Source organism: Athene noctua, chromosome 10, assembly GCF_965140245.1.
Source record: "Athene noctua chromosome 10, bAthNoc1.hap1.1, whole genome shotgun sequence".
In the NCBI taxonomy this organism is placed as follows: Eukaryota; Metazoa; Chordata; class Aves; order Strigiformes; family Strigidae; genus Athene; species Athene noctua.
In genome coordinates, this window is record NC_134046.1 from 19,942,157 (window position 1) to 19,959,299 (window position 17,143).

Below are 17,143 nucleotides of genomic sequence, written 5' to 3' on the forward strand. Positions count from 1 at the left end.
AGCAAAGGCATCCAACTCGAGAGGTGATCCAGCTCCTGGATTCTAGGAGTGAGCATGAAGTCAGTCACGTTACTGCACACCCCTACAAGCTTAAGACATTAGGTAATCTTATCACAGAATCATAGAGCCATTTAGGTTGGAAAAGACCTTTAAGATCATCGAGTCCAACCATTAACCGAGCACTGCCAACTGCACCACTAAACCATGTCCCTAAGTGCCACATCTACACGTCTTTAAGTCCGCAATGAACCGTCACCTGCCTTCTCAGAAACAACTGCTACAAAACCCGTCTGCTGTGGTGCAATATGAACATATTCTCTCTCCTCCAGCCTGGAAGGTAAGAAGATGGCCTGGTATGAAAGTAACTCTGTATAACAGGTTGTCAAAAAACACTATGCTAAACTGGACAGCTGGGCCAACTGTGAATGTGGTGGAGGCCCCTGCATATGCCAGATGGGGCCACACAGCCTGAGGGCAGAAGATGATAATAATGAAGTCTCCATAGGCAGAGAGCTTCTCAACCATCCCACCACTCCACTTGTGTGTTCTCCTGTAGGATGAGACAGAACTACCACTGCACTTGCAGTTTAGGCACTTCTAAGACTCAGAGACATGGTCAGCCTGCTGAAGCAAGGACATTCTTCCTGCATGCTCTCTCCAGAGACAGCGTGGCAGAGCAGACTGCAGGTGGGAAAATCCTCTACAGAGCTTCATCCACGTTAGAGAAAGTTTTATTGCTTGAAAGGCAACTACGCCATAAAGTATTGAGTGAATATGAAGGACTTCCACATCCCTTGAAGGAATCTGCAGTCTCACACACTGATCTTCACACAGCTCAGGTAGTGAAGACAAGATTTTGCATACCGTTCTTGGAGAATCTGCTATTCCTTGGTTGACAGGAAGAGCTACCTCATCTGTGGGAGATTTTGGCAATACGCCCATAAACCCATGAACAAGTTTTGTCATTTCCTCCAAGGAAAAACACAGATGTAGGTCATCCATACTAAAGAATGAATACCTCATCACAGGAAAACACTGGAAAACGCAGAGCTAGTGCTACATCTACACTAATATGGGTACTATTATTAGCAGGCATAACACACTCGACGCTTCCAAGAAGCCAGGAGCTCCTGAACATGCACAGTAGTGACTGTATCTGTGCTTATGCAGCGAGTCCTGCCATTGCAGTGAGGACAGGCAACAGCACGGTGCCTTCCATGGTGAGCAGAGAAAATAAAGCTGTCCACACAGTCTGAAAACTTGGAGGGCACCCCCACAGCACAGCAGGGAATGGCAGCAATCTATCTATGCTAACACAAGCTCAGAAGCCAAAACCAAGAGCTCTCTTGATACCAGCTGGTGGATTCTGAGCATCCATAAATTTGTCAGATCTCTTTACTGCACAGATAAATTGGTCTTCAGAGCTACTAAAGCTGAAGAGTTGTACCAGAAAAGCTTGCTGTTGAATACTAAACAGGATGATCTGCAACAAGCTGTATCCCCAATGCCTTTCAAAGGCTGAGCATTTACAAGTCACACCTGGCTGCTGGGAGAAGGCCTGTCACTTCATACTGTCCCTCTGTACAAAACAAGTACACTCTTAGGCACTCATTCATGACAGCACTGCACAAGAGAACAGCACTGAAACCACAGGATATGAAACGCAGCTATATTCTGAAAGGTAGAGCACTAGAGTCCATCATCCTCCCTCCCTCCAGGAGGACAAGACCCAGAAAGGACCTGCCTGAGATGTCCTCAAAGGCAGACACAAGCAGTCCCATAAACTACACGAACTAAAACAGTCAGAGCCCCAAATGACTGTCAACTCTTCTTGTCCCAGAAGGAGGGTAATTTGTACACCAGCACAGAGGAGAGGCAGGAAAAACCCACAACACTAAGATTGTACACACTGTGTCTTTATTAAAGACAAAGCATTACATTAGATTTGTACAGGAACCTGGAATCCAAGGAAGGCTGGGGCCACGAGAGGACTGGAAGCTGCATACCTGGGAAGGTGTTGCAGACAAGAAGTTGGCTTTAAAGTGCTGCTAATGTGAACCTGGTCTTCAGGATGTATGATCTGTCACTGAGCACAAATGACTCAGGAAAGCAATCAATACAGTGTAGTGTCCTGACATTATTGCAAAGACTTGAAGTTTTGTGCTGGAGATGCAAAAATGGTGAGAAAAGTGCGAGTATATTCGTAAAAATGGTTACAGAGAGAAGGATCCTGCATGTCAAAAGTCTGTATGTTTTGTGGATGTATGTGTTTGTTGCCTTTTCTGTTGAACAGGCTTTATAACCCTGAACCAAGGTTGATCACTAACACAGACTTAAACCAGATTTGTACTTATTTCCTCAGCCATCACATCACAGATGAGAAAAGATGGGCAAGAATGCCTTTTGCTTCCAAAAGACAATGCACTACTGCCCTGAAATCAAGCAAGACCAGCTGAAGGCCTACTGCCCACACAGCTGGGAAAACTGGCAAGGACTGGTATTGATGACCATGGACTGATTCCAACTAAGTGCTATTTTAGTCCTTGCCAGGCTATTCTGGCTACAAACAAGAATCAATTGCTTCACACAGATCAGTGCTGAAGATGTTTCCCCAGCTTCTGAAAGGTGAGCCCCTGCAGACTAAAGAACTCTGCTGATGAGCGGGTGATCTGGTCATGCCTCAGGAGGAAACTCCACGTGTGCATCTTGTGAGCTCATGGATGATCACTTCAGCTCTCAGCAAGCACCAGAGACCTGCATGCCCTTATTCGTGGCTGATGCAGTAGAGTGGGCCACACAATTTTCACTGTGCAAAACACTAGACATAGCCACAGGAGATGATTCTTCCTGTTGTGCATTAGCACCAGCTTTGATGGTGAGCCAGGTTATCTTCTGTATAATCAGCACAACAGGCAAGACGCACCTCTTGTGACCCAGCATGTATTAGAGACATCTCACATCAACCACAGCATGCTCTTTGTACCAAAGAATGGAAGTCCTTGTGGGATCTACCCCTAATCACTCCACAAAGTTAGTGCCAAGCCCTCTTCACAAGGAAGCCACTAGCTGGCCACAAATCCACCCTTCAGAGGGGTTTCCCCAGGGGCACTGCATCAGTCCTGAAAGGAAACGAAAAGTCTCAGTTTAGCACAGTTTTGCTGCAGACTCCCAGAAAGATCCCATCCCCACGCAGAGCAGCAGCTCAGCTGTCCAGCCCTCCCTAAGGCTAGAAGCTGCAGCATGCCAGCACCTGTGGCATGCAAGAGCTGGGGGCGAGTGCAGTGTTCCACCAGTGCTTGTGACCTCCGGGAGCATCACTAACACAAACCCTGCCACACACACAGCTACAGCGAGGGAGCTAAGGCTCAGTTACAGGTGGGTCAGACAAACGCGGAGCCACGCCTGCTACCGCAACAGGACTCTGTTTTAAGGGAGAGATCTCACTGCCTTGGGACACATTCCAGCCATTGAAAATGGAGAACTTAACCCTAGTATGGAGCAGTGCACCACTCAAAAATCTGTACCAATTTTTCCATCACAAAGTGTAAACTTCTGGACATTAGATTATGCGTTTTAGTAAAATACAACACTGAAGAATACAATTTTAAATTTCAGAGGCTTCCTGAAATATTCCTGAAACCACCAATTCACTGTTCTGATATACAAGATAGACTGCACTTGGAGGGGAATAAAGGCATCATTTTAAGGTTTATCTAAGGGCCTTATTAATATTTAACAGGGCACCAATGTGATAGAGATTAGTGAGAACAAGCAAGATAATCCAGTTTCTTCTAGGACTTGGCCAAGGCAGTTTGAGTTTAACAAAGGGAGGGATAAGGGGGGCTGTTCCAAGCACCACATAAGGGCCAGGTCTGGAGAAATGAAACAAAAAAAATAAATGCTAGTGCAAGAAGGTGGCTAAGCAAGCAATAAAGTATGCTTAGTGCCAATAGTACTTGCTAAAACAAAAGCTTTTCAAAATGGAGCAGGCAGCTACCATTAAGTAGCTGCTAGGTTAGGCACATTTTCAGGTTACACTACATTGCCTGCATGTACCTCCACCACAGGAGGATGCCTGCCCTTTAGCATCAGGCACCTGTGCCCATGTAGAAATCCCTCAGGCCTCAAGCATTACTGCTGTTCAGAGAGCTCCTCCCTGCTCCAATCACCCCATTTCCATGGGTGCTTTGCTCCTCAGGGGTGCAGCATTGTGCTCCTGCATCCCCACTCAGGGTTCAAAAGTGAGTATTCAGAAGGGGGTTAACAAACCCAAATCTCCCAATTTCTGAAGTGCTGTACTAATTTAGAGGGTACATAAAGGGGCTGGGGTAGACCTCACTGCTCCTCCTGATTGTAATACATCTCACCTGGTCCCTCCAGGTCCACTTCACAGAGCTCCTCTCTGCACCTGCTGCTCTCCATCTCGGTCAGTGCGTCCGCTCTCCACCAGGCTCTCCCAGCTCAGCAAAAACTCCTCTTGGTTCCCCAGATGGGCTTGTAGAGTAAGCTAGAAAAGCCTCATGGGCTGCCAGCAATTTTTCATGCTCGCTTTCCCTGAGCAGCTTTTCCCAACTGCTGGTACTAAGCCTAACATGAATCCTGATTGGAAAACACACGTTCCAAGCTTGTCCCACCACAGACTGCATCCAGAACAATCTGAACAGAAAGTTCAGTATGCTTCACATTTTCACTTATTACTTGGACACCGCTGCAGCATCTTTTAAGAATGAACAACTCATGATAAGCAGACTTTTAAGATAAAGACAGTTCTGTGTGTTTTCTTCTCTAGGGCATACGTGTGTGTTTAGTCAAAGAGTTCTGTGCACATCAAATATTCAAGATGATATCTCAGACTTCACTTATATTTGACATTAGTCAGGTGAGTAGAAATAAAGCTTGATGAGAATCAGGCAGGAGATAAGTTTAAAATCTGATCAAAATCAAAGTCAGGACAAGGTGTGCTCCTGTTAAGAGTCCTCAATGGTCAAAAGGTATTGGTTTCACATTCCTGGCGGTCAGCACCAATAAGAGTGCACAGACAGTAAGTAACAGGAGAATGACAGACACCGTGCCCCAAGTAGCCTGGTGCTGTTACATGCTGCACTCACAGCTCCGCAGAGGGAGGCCCACCCGGTAAAGCCACATGCAAGCCTTGACCCCAGTGAGCAGAGACAAGTACCTTCAGGTGGGACAGGGGGTGCTCACAAGCCATTACTGACAATCTCTTGTCAGAGAGCTCCTGACGACAAGTCACCACGGCTAGTATCTACCCAAACAGCAGTATAGCCACGGCACTGCCTCCACGCAAGGCAGCAAGAGCCACCGGGAGATACTGCAGACTAAAGCAGCTGGTGGTCTTTCAGAAGACTCCACAATCACCTCAGGATTTATATTTTGTAATGATTAATCGAACAGACATGACCAAACACACTTGAAAAGGCAAGCTGAACGATAAGCCAACAATCTAATACAGTTATTTCTGCCAAAGCTTACACATTACATTGGAAGAAGTCCTCCTCCCCTCACAAATGGATCTGATGTCTGAACATACAGGCATCAATTCAAAAATCTAACTGATGGAAATAACAAGTTAATGTTGTGTAGGGTAATACTATAAAGTCTGACTGACATTTTATCACTGTCTGTAAATAGCTGCCTTTTTGTTTTAAATAGAATTACTATGCCACTTCTTAAGGTCTCTCCTTGCACTACCTTGTTTTAAATCTAGCTACCATTTCAGTCTGTGGGCTTCAGAGACAAAATAATCTAAGGAATAAACAGCTTGAATGTGTACCAAAATCACATAAGATATATTAAGAACAGTGTTCCATGTTCAGCACAACCTTCAGTGAAAATACTCTTCCCTTAGTACATACACAGTATGCAAAAAGAAATGGCTTTATAAAGAAGTTGAGCTGCTTTTCCAAAGAAAAATCAACCATACATTTTCTTCCAAAACAGAAAGAGTTTTGTGAAAGATCATACAGTGGAATCATCATGTTGAAGCTGCTGAGATAAGCTTTATGATAAGCATTATCTTTTTGTGAAACTTCACTTATTTTGAGTTAATTGCGTGTTATTTGTTATGGCTGTTATTGTTCTCCAACAGCTGCAGGCATTCTTCTCTCAAATACACCCAACATGCATACTCATGATTAATGTTATTTTTAACATTTCTGGACAGCACTCAAGAATACACAGCCCACTCAGACAGGCTTCGCATACGCTCTTCTGAGCCAGGCTGCCGCCATCCCATTGAGCCAGTACAGCAATGCAGCCCGTGAGCCCAGGTGTATCCAGAGACATTAGTAATCCAGAAAGTTTGCTTTTAATTCTTATGAATATTTACATACACACATCACTCTGAAAGCACTGTTTGGCCCATCACTGGCCTCCAGTATTAAACACGCTTAGCTTTTCAGAAGTTAATGTGAATGCAATTTCACACACTTCTCTACAGGATGACCTAATGTGAAAAGATGGATTAAATTCACTACAGCTTCTAGTTACCCAATTTCAAGAAGTTTTCACAATTCAGGAAGCTTTTATTGTCCTAGACATACCCATCTTGTGTAAGGAGGATCAGAAAGCTATTTAAATTAGCAGCTGCATTTGCAGCTTCAGGACATAATGCAAAACAAAGTCTTTGGAGCATCCACATAACCTAGAATAATGCTACACTAAATTACTGATGTTGACTGGACAGGATTAAACAACAGCTTTAAATAGCTCATAAAATATGAGCTAATTTTAACTTTATTCTTTCCCTCCCCGCAATTGCCAGAAAAACTTAAAAAAACAACTTTGCAGCTGAGGAGACAGACTGAAACAGAACACAGCTTTTAGAGAGACGACAGAAAACTGCAACCCTCATATCACATGTGACCACCAACAGATACCAGGGATTCTGCACGTAACTCCAGACACTGTGTCTCATCCTGAGTAGCCTTTGAAATGGGGAATAGGAAGGAGGAGACAACAGTTCTCTGATGAGTGCAGTAAGTCCAGTAACACACACGAGAGGAGACTTACAAAGAGATTCCCAGTTCAAATTGCTTTATTACTGAAAAGTGATGAGTATCAGAAAAAAGCCTGACAAATCGCATCAGCACAGGGAAATACAGAGTATGTTGCAATTACTGGGTTGCAGTCAGTGTTGTGCAGGTGACGACAACCACGCTGTACTATGCTTAGAGAAGAGGAGAGGAAGCAAGAAGGACTGACTGTGCCCCTTAAACCCTGCTTGTTGGGCCAGACCAGATTACGTGACACATGGGTGTTCTTTAGTTCAAAGGTTCAAGAGAAGGTTGTGAAATCTCCTTTGACAGCTTCCAGAAACAAAAATATACTTGAGAAATACCCAACTGCCCCAGATTCTCTCCCCAGCTACTACATAGGAAGCCTTTATATAATGTATCGACACCAAGAATTCCAGATACTTTACATGCAACCCATATGGTAATGAGAAAAGGCACTGATGAAAGTAGAAGCCTCTGCTTTCCTAGGTTTAAAATAAAAAATACCAGTTTCCAGGTATTTCCTACCAGTATTATCCAAATCAATTCCCAGGACTCACCCTGCATTTCCTACCATTGCACATCTTTGTTCCAGTACAACTTTCTCACAAAGCAGCCTTGTAAAATATTTCTTTCTTCAGAATCCTATACATACTGATCAGAAGTACAGCAAAACTTCATTCTTTGAATAAGGAAGAGCATTCAGATCAAGTATTTGGATATTTGCTTATAAAACTTACTTTATCCTTTTTTAACCTGTCTTCGTGTCTAAGAAGGGTGAGAGTTTCATGTTACTGAAGGAGAAATGTTAGGATGTATCAGGTTTCCCTGAGGACACTATTTGTGCAGGACATGTTCCACAGTAAAACCAGCTCAGAAACAAGATGTAGACCAATCGAAATGGATTTAATACATTTTTTTTTTAAATCTATTGAGGAATTAACCTGCTGTCCCATGTCAGTATTGGCTTTACATTTGATGGCTATTAGAACAGCCTTACTGTTTTTCCTGCTGCTCCTACATCTTTCTAGAGGCACCAGAACACACGTGTCACCTCTGAAATAGCAGTGAGCACAGCCATCGGTTTTGAAGAAAAGAGGACAAACTATAAAACTCACTGGGCATCTTCATTCAAAAATACCTGCAATTATGTCACCAAATACTTTAAACCAAACTGCCTAAGTGAGTATCAGTGTGAAAAATACCCTTTTGTAAACCTGAAACTAGAAACACTGGAAAAGCATTCTCACCTGAACTGTAATCTTTGAGTCGCAAGTCCTTCACGGGTGTCCCATCAGGCCCTCGGAAAGCGTTGAGAATCTACAGGAAAAATCAAGATCCACTTCAATCTCCAAAATCAAACCTCAGAAAGTGAAGCGCTTCCTACTGTACATTTTGTTCTCCCTGAGAATTCTTTCTAGGTTAACTCTGTTACAAACTGACACTGTTTCCTGATTGAGTTCCAACAGTACCTGAGAACTGTTTATTTTTGGGAAGTATTTTTGGGTTTTGTTCAAGTAAGAGAGCACCATTTACATTTACACCACATTCAACTGTGCAAAGGTTTATTACACTGGTTTCAAACAGACAGTTCACCTATGACCCTTATTTAAGGTCAGAGATATCTTATTGCCTTTAAGAAAATCAAGGGACATGGGGTGGTTGTTCCAAGTCTTATCACCCTCTGACAGACAAAGTTTCTGCCCTGAGTCATGCAGTATCAAGCCTCAGAAGCTCTGATCATCGCAGCTAACCCTAGCAAAAACTGCTGCATGTAGGGGCTCCCATGTCTGAAACTGTCAACAAAAAAAAAAAAGTCCTAATTGAAAGTAGAAGCTTTTGGAAAAGGAGCTTGTAGCCTAGATCATTTTTTCACTTTTTACTAAAATTAGCAGTAGCAGCAGACATCTTTTCCATCTTTATAAGATCTCACTTAAGCAATTTCAAGTAACAAAGAACGAACAAGTTCACTTAAATACTACTCATATTCTGAGCCCAAAATATAACAACAAAGTAATAACAGTATTTGGTATATATAAAGCAATGATGGAAGTAAGGCATGTTAAAAAGAGTCCAGAGTCAAGGCTTTTAGCCACCAACACCCTACGTGTGACTGCAGAAAAAACTTATCACTTCCAGATTCCCCAAAACCCAGAACAATCAGAAAGAAGATAACATTGCAAGACTTCTAAATCTGGATTTTCCCCGGCAAAAATGACACATTATCAGAACTACATTAACCAGGCTTAAAAATGGTACTTTTAGAAATCCTTGATAGAAGTTTTTGGATTAAAAACCTCCCACTTACATCATCCTTTGTGGCAGTTTCAGGCACTCCTCCTAGCCGAATGAGCTTGCTGGGCTTCACATATTTGGGACAGGTCCGGTAATCTTGGTCCTTGAGTTCACACAATCAAGACAGTGTTTACAAATGAGAGAAGCTATCTCACAAGATACACAAACAGCAACAAAGTAATTCAAAAGCAAAGGCCCATCAGCAGACTGGCTCAAATCTTTAACCACACCACCATTTAAGAGTGCTCTGGAGGACTAGTATTGCTAGCTTCATATGTTCATTGAGCTGTACAATGAGATCTAGGACCAGGAAAATAAAACAGGCAAACCACCTCTCTCCGATTTCCAGCAGTGGGAGATTCAAACTCAATAGTAGTTATTAATGCAGTAGTTAGTATTTCCTTCAGATTTCAAAGCTAACTCTGAAGAAAAACAAAGCATGCATGAAAACAGCTGTACTGTTCTACACAAGTTCACCCAAGCCAGAAGCTTCTCTCTGGTTAGTGCTCATCAGCAATGTCCAGGAGAAAAAGCTGAAGTAAGTTCTTCTATACACTACTTCCTCCCCCACACCCTCCCTCTGTCTGGTCATTGTCAACTTGGGGACTTTCTGAACCAAATTTGGTCTACGTATTTAGCAATTCCCAAGTGTAAATTGCATTTCTCTTGAGAATAAAGTATTTCTGAGTTAGAAAGGGTGCCCACCAAAACAACCTAGAGCATGAGCATGATCTCAGAGAAGGACAGTGAATTAGGATAGAACTGAAGTGGTGGGACATGAACAGAAGACTCCTTCCCAGCTCCTTCCATTCTTTGGCCAACACGCATTTAATAGAAACATCAACTGACAAAAACCACCTACCTGAAGGCTCTTATAGGGCCTAGAATCTTTGCTGGGTTTTCCTTCTGAAAAGGACTTGCCATGTTCATAATCAAACATCTGGTGCCCTGGCAGCCGGTGATCCACATCGCGATACTCAATGTTTCGGTAGTCAGTATCTTGCCTTCCAAGGAAGTCCAGGCCACCTTCACCCTTTAACCCAAGATCAGAATCGGATGTCTGCTGCTCCCCCCCAGAAAGCTGCTGCTGTTGCTGCTTGTTAGCAAAGGTCTGAGGTTGCTCCTCTTGGTCCTGAAGAGTAGGAAGAGGTCCACTGCTATTTTGGAAATTGTGTGAAGTGTCATCTTCAAGGCTCAATCCGAGGGATTCCTCTTCTCTGGGTGGTGCTTCTGAATGTTGAAATTCTCCTTTTTGGCTACCAAAGGGAGTTCTATCTAGGCCAAGTGCAGACTCCTCTCTCTTGCTGGTGTTTAAACCAGAGCCCTCTCTTTCTGCTAAAGGTACAGTAGATTGGTTGTGCCTAAAATCTACGAGGCTTTGATCCACTGGAGGCATTTCCCTGTCTGAAAAGTCCATAGGAGGAGCCACATCTCTGCTCCTAAAATCCTGATCAGACCGGGACCTGTGCCTATTTCTGAAGTCTGACGATGGTGCATTTCTGTTTCTGAAGTCCAAATCAGAGGTGCCCACACCCCTGAAGTCCAAATCAGGTACATCCCTATTTCTGAAGTCTGGATAGGAATGCTCTCTGCCCCTGTAGTCTAACTCAGGCACGTCTCTTGCCCTGAAGTCTGAATGAGATCCATCTCGACCTCTGAAGTCTAGATCAAAAGACCCCCTTCCCCTGAAGTCTGATGGAGGTTCATCTCTGCCCCTGTAATCCATATTATGTGCTTCCCTATCCCTGTAGTTCATACGGAAGGTCTCTCTGTTCCTGTAGTCCACTGAAGGAACGTCCCCACCTCTGAAGTCCATAGGTGGCCCTTCTCTCTCCCGGAAGTCTCCAGAGTACATATCCCTGCCCCTATACTCAGAACAGGGTGGCTCCCTACCTCTGAAATCCATCTGAGACTCATCTCTGCCCTGGAAGTCAGATGGGGGGAAATCTCTGCCCCTAAAATCATGGTGCCCCTCCCCACCTCTGAAGTCACTACGTGGTCCATCTCTAGCTCCAAAGCTGAAAGAAGATTCCTCTCTGTTGGCAAACTGAGGATTGAGGAGGCCTGTGAGTGCCTGGATATCAAAAGGAAGTGATTCTCTGCCAGAGAAGTTGCCAGAGTGTCTTTCTTGAGCAAGACTATCAAGGGAAGGAGGATATTCCCTGTTCCACCCGGGAGCAAACCTTTCTTCTTGGCTCCCACTGTAGAAATAAAGACAGTATTATTCATAACGTGCTTAGAGTCTGAAATCTACACAGCAGCACATTCTTCTCTAAACTTTTATAGAGTTGTGTAACAGTCTAAGATCCGCAGAAGATATTGATGTTTGGCAGTTTAAGATGAGGCAGCATACGACAGATGTGAGAAAGTAAACTTGGGTGCTCCCATTTCAGCACAATTTCCAGAAGCACTCAACAGGGAATACCTGCAATATTAATGGGTTAATGATGGTAGCAATCCACATAGTCCTGCACTGCACACAGCTCTGCAGCTGTTCGAGGTTCCACCAGCTGGTGTTTGTTCATTAGCATCACCAGCACATGCCTGTGAGGAACCACTTGAGCTTAAGCTCTCCAGGCGGTATTACAAATGTCTAACTTAACACGTCATCCTGAGGCACATAAAAGCAGAGGTTACCAAACATGCTCTATTAACATACTACAGACACTCATTTATGCTTCTTTGTTCTGGAGTCTAAACTGGCAAAATGCTGAAAGCTATCAGTGCAGACTTTGAGGATGCCTCACAGGAATATGCCAACAACCAGTGTTCAAGATGATTCTGTGCTCGTGCCTCCAGACTGGCTGTCTTACACTGAGTTTGCACCATTATAGCTATGAACTCTCCTGATATCTGCATAAAACTACTCAGGAAGAGGTTTCTCCTTAAGACAGGTTTTCAAAACCCAGTGAGGTTTTTTTTGAGATGGAGCTACCTGATTTTTCATCTAAGCGAGGCTCCGATACATTTTTTTAAAATAGAATTAAAATATCAACACATTTTAAAATAACACCAAATGCTACACAAATCAGTGGACATTTCCTTAGCAACTACAGCAAGTCATGTTCTTCTTCGAGTCTCACTACAGAATCACTCACCAACAGAATGCAAGGTGACATCTGCACAGTTAGTCAAGTCATATAAAGATATCCTAAGCTACGTGCCCCTGTTTCACCACCATATAGAACAGTAGTTAAAACTTGGTTCAAGGTTAGAATTCCCCACCCAATACAGTAAAGAATGATGCCAACAAAATTCACTTAAAGTCAGCAGAACAGCACTACTGTCATCATCACAAAACACAATCACACTCCTATCAATACCGTTAAGACAAGTTCTGGAGGATACTGGTTTTCATAGCTCAAATGCCATCAGCTTTCTCAGCACATTACAGATGGACAATTATTTGAAGTATTCTTACTGCAGAAACCTAAAGTATGCCATGAGGAAGTACCTTTATCACACTGATATTCAAGTAACTGAGGTGGACACATGAGCAAAGGATGAAAAAATTATGCACAACAGAGGAAAACCCTAGCTCTTGGTGCCTCCACTTTTATTTATATATTTTATGCCCAGAGCCCTCTTGCAAATGCAGAGCCTAGTAATAACCAGAGGAACAGAAACTGCTGCGCAGGTCCCATTGCACATGAATCTTTAAAAGAGTTCCAGTGACATTCAAAAATATCTTATGAAGGAGCATGACCAAGAAATGGGGATAATAAACGGTCTACTTAACCTCATGGAGAGCATTAAACTCTGATGAAAGTTTTCATAGAATCCTATGTGCAATGACAGTGCCAGTATTTCTGAAGTTAAGGCAAGCACCACGGCAGAAGAGAATCAACATCACACTATTAGACACTTCTCTTCTAGGTCTTAACAGCGCACAGCGCCAAAATCTGTATGGCATATCGTCACCTTACCTTACAACAGCTAAAGTACGTATTGCTAGAAAGGTGGTGTGGAGAAGGAATACGAATACTAAAAGCAGCTGTTGTTAAAAGAAAAAAAAAAAAAGAACTGAAAACACTTCACAGAAATGCAGAAAGTTACCCTGTCACTTAACTTGCCTATTCTTTGGCAATTGCACCTAGCTCCATGTGAACCTCAGAACTTTTACCAAAATAGTCTGCTTAGAGGAGGATGCGCAGAAATATTGACAAACAGAAGTTGCTATGGTTTACTGTATTTAAGAATGTTGCTGAAACAAATTGTCCATTCAGATGCTTACCGAAAAGACCCCATTCTGTTGCCTTGTCGATGGTCTCCCCACATTTTGATCTTGTCTGGTAGGTTTCCAGAAATGGTTAATTCACTCTAAGAACACCAAGACAGCACAACCTGTTGAATAAATAACATGATAATAAACCACAATGCAAAGAACACATCTCACATAAGAAAAACACTGCTGGTTAGGAAAAGGGGTGTGTGGAACATCTGATCACAAATATACAAGACCACACTGAGGCATGAATGAATTTAATTGTTGTATTTCCCCACATTCAAATTTGCAAGTGTCAAGCGACTTCTGAAATCAAACTGTCAATATGGGTGGGCAAACAATTTGATATCTGCTTTGATTAACATCAAGCTTTACAACATACTGTGCTGTCTGACACTACTCAGAGTGCAACTAGAAATGTGAGAACACCACAATCTATAAACAACAAGGACCACTGCTGAACAACAGTTTGCAATTAATGTTTAATCCAAACTATTTCTGCCAAAAGCTCTTTGCTCAAGGAAACGATCACTATTATTGGTCTACTACATTACTCTGCCCTCAAAAGTATGTAGATAACAGAGTAGGCTTTGCCAATAAATCATTACAGGCACTGTTCTCCCAACACTGCCCTCATCAAGCCAAGTGCTGCAAATAACACTTGCCTCAACAGAGATCTAAAATTTCATCCACTTCCTCCCACCAGCGGAGAAGGTGAGGATTTCCTGGCAATTGCCAAGGCCAGAACTTGAAATGGGAAGTGCTTCCGTCTTTCTCAAAAAAAAAAAAAATTGCAGCAGAGCACAGAGCAAAATGAGGTAGCTAGTAACCTGATGGTCTCAAACCTGCTCTGGCTAATCCAGCTGCAGAGGTCCAGAAGGCCTGTCGTGCCACCAGACCATGGTTAGGAGACCTGGGGCTCGTATGCTGCTATAAAGCAGCTCAAAAGCAGGATTAAACTAATTGCAGTGGCGAGGTGGAACAGAAGACAGTACAGCCAGCCACCGCCAGGCCTGGCTGGAGCAACTGATGTTGAAGAAAAGCACACAAGATCCTGTTTCTTCTCACTTCCAGCGGTCAGTGCTGCCGTACGGGTGGCAGGTCGACAGAGCAGGTCAAGACAGGCCTTAAACCAGGGAGCGAGTCCAGATGCTGCTGCCAGCAGCCACCTCTGCCAAGGAGCTCAAGGGAGCTGCCCTGCCAAGAAGGAATACCCGCTCCCACCGGCATCCATCACTGGCCAGCAAACGCTCACGTGAGAGCCAGGAAGGGCAGGGCTTGCTCGGTATGCAAGGATGTGATGGCTGGTGAAGGCAACCTGTACAACCACAGCTGATCCATCCACCGCAACATCATTTCTAAAGAAAGAGGTTCATTCAATTGGCAACTCAAGGCTGAGAGCACTGGTCTCAAGCTCAAGTTTTACATTGCTCTTGATGCAACAATCACCTCCCTGGTCCCAAGGACGTCCTCCACAAGATGGAGGAAATCTTTTTTTTATAATTTCTCAGAGGTCAGTCTAAGAGAACTGACACTGCATCCTCCACACAGAGGAGAGGTGAATGGAGATGGTTATAGCATCTATCATCTATCTTTAGGGTTGGCTGTCATCCGCCAGACCTTTTATCTATGATCTTTTACAGCCTGCAGACATCTACAGACCTGGTGTTTCTTGTTTTTCCCTTTTGGATTTCCTCCACCACTCCAGTTCTCATTAAGTCAACAAGCTTACCAATGCTTAAAAAAACCCCTAAAACCCCACCACCTTACCAGCTGGGAACTGTTTGGACATAATATTCAAATTATCATGCAGGGAAAAAATATACCATTGGACTGATATCAGGCCTGGCATAGATCAGCTGAACCATGCAGCACCATCCATGAGTATGAGGTCATGGTTCAGTAACAGAGGCAGCAGCACTGGCTCTGACAGTCCTCTGTTCAGCCTGATACAATTTGCTCCCTCCGCTCTGCCTTTGGCAATGCACAACGTGTTAGTAGTGTCAGCTTGTGCTTTTCCGGGCCTGCACCACAGACAACTCTCCAGAAAAAAAAGTTACATTTAACCCAGGTCATTTCAGCAATACAGTTTACTGCACAGCCCCACAAAACAAGGTGACAACAAACTGCTGGACAGGTACAGAAACTTCTTAAGACTGGCTTCCACCAACGCCAAGATCTCTTGAAGGTACGCCCTGCTGCAACTGCTCCAAAAGATGTATGCTGTGACGAGACACCATCAGGATTCACCCTCCTGCGCAAGCAGGTAATTGCCAGCTCAGCTCCTACCTCCCTCTGCTCACAGGGAAATGCTGGGAGACAGGTCAGTGTGAGTAAGGCTGCTTGCCAAAGACACACTGACAGAGCCCGGGGCTGGGGCCAGGCCAGCAGCAGAGCGCAACAAAAATCCACCCTCAAGTGCTAGGAATTGTTCATCAATTACTTTTGCCACTGTAAAGTCACAACCACGCACATGAAGGAGATGGCAACAAAGGACATTTCAGAGTGATGCAATAACGCAGCCGCAGAACACACAAACACACAAGAGTTCCAGTTACTCACACAGCCCAGATTTAGAGTTCTTCTAAGACAACAATTAGCTGTTACAATTACACCGAATATTCAGGAGAGCTGATATGCATCCTGAAACTATGCATTTCCCTCTCCCAGCAGCTCTATTTCCTGCTGACAATGCCTCGGCTCCAGTGAAGATACAGACGGTGAGGCTCAGAGGAGGGGAAGCTCTTTTATGGTTTCACTCCCTCCAATGATCAGTGGTCCCACAGCCCTCCCAGCAGACAGGAGAGACTGATGGAGCTCCAGATGCTCCCTGGCAATTACAGCCAAGGACCTCCTCGGGACGGCGCCCCTGCCCTCCCCAGCACACCCCCAGACAGCTCAGCACCGCACTGCCGCTCAGGGGATGCTCCGGATTCCACTTTCCAAACCACACGTGTCAAGCCTGACAGCAGACTCTTCTGGATCTCTTACTTCAGTTTACATCACACTATGGTAAAATAACGGCATTGTACATGAAAAATCATGCAACTGAGCCAGACTAAGAAGCTGGCCTTCTCCAGTAATAATTAGACTTCTCACAAGGGGCAGAGTGAGGAACGCCAGCACAGCCATCAAGCATCTCCTCACCAACTTAACACCCAACTTTGCACCTTGTTTTCCAAATCTGGGGGGAGAGAGAAGAAACTGGTGATGGAATAGGCAAGGTGAAGCTTCAAAGTGACACTATTTTGAGAAAAATACTCTGATATTCACAACTTCTCTCCAAACAGAATTTGGCAAGGCTGTCAGACTGGGTATTTATAGAGCATGAGGAAATCAAACACACAACTACACACAAGACTATGCTCAAAGAACAGAGGAAGTGACTTGCTGCAGAACAACTTTCTGCACCCAGCAAAGTTTTTGTAAGGCTGAAGAAAGGAAAAAGCCTCTGTGAAATTCAAGTACTACAGGAGGTACAAAAGAAAATATCTCCCCAAGCTACAGAAACTGCAAGCAACCAAGGAAGCCTGTTACTTCTGATGTTAAAGCTGAAGATGTCTAATCCATAAGAAATATCAAAAGCATGTCATTGAAATTTGAAAGC

The 17,143-nt window shown here is 43.9% G+C and overlaps 1 protein-coding gene across 1 annotated transcript in view; it reads right to left on the minus strand.

The window, feature by feature from the left end:
* RBM6 (RNA binding motif protein 6) overlaps window positions 1–17,143 on the minus strand; it is a 59,451-nt gene that overhangs the window by 41,014 nt on the left and 1,294 nt on the right. Inside the window, exons 2-5 of the mRNA XM_074914293.1 lie at window positions 13,546–13,655; window positions 10,174–11,512; window positions 9,325–9,414; window positions 8,267–8,336 (exon numbers count right to left, since the gene is read on the minus strand). Coding sequence (XP_074770394.1) covers window positions 8,267–8,336; window positions 9,325–9,414; window positions 10,174–11,512; window positions 13,546–13,589 — 1,543 coding nt within the window. The 5' untranslated portion in view covers window positions 13,590–13,655. The remainder of the gene's footprint in view (window positions 1–8,266; window positions 8,337–9,324; window positions 9,415–10,173; window positions 11,513–13,545; window positions 13,656–17,143) is intronic.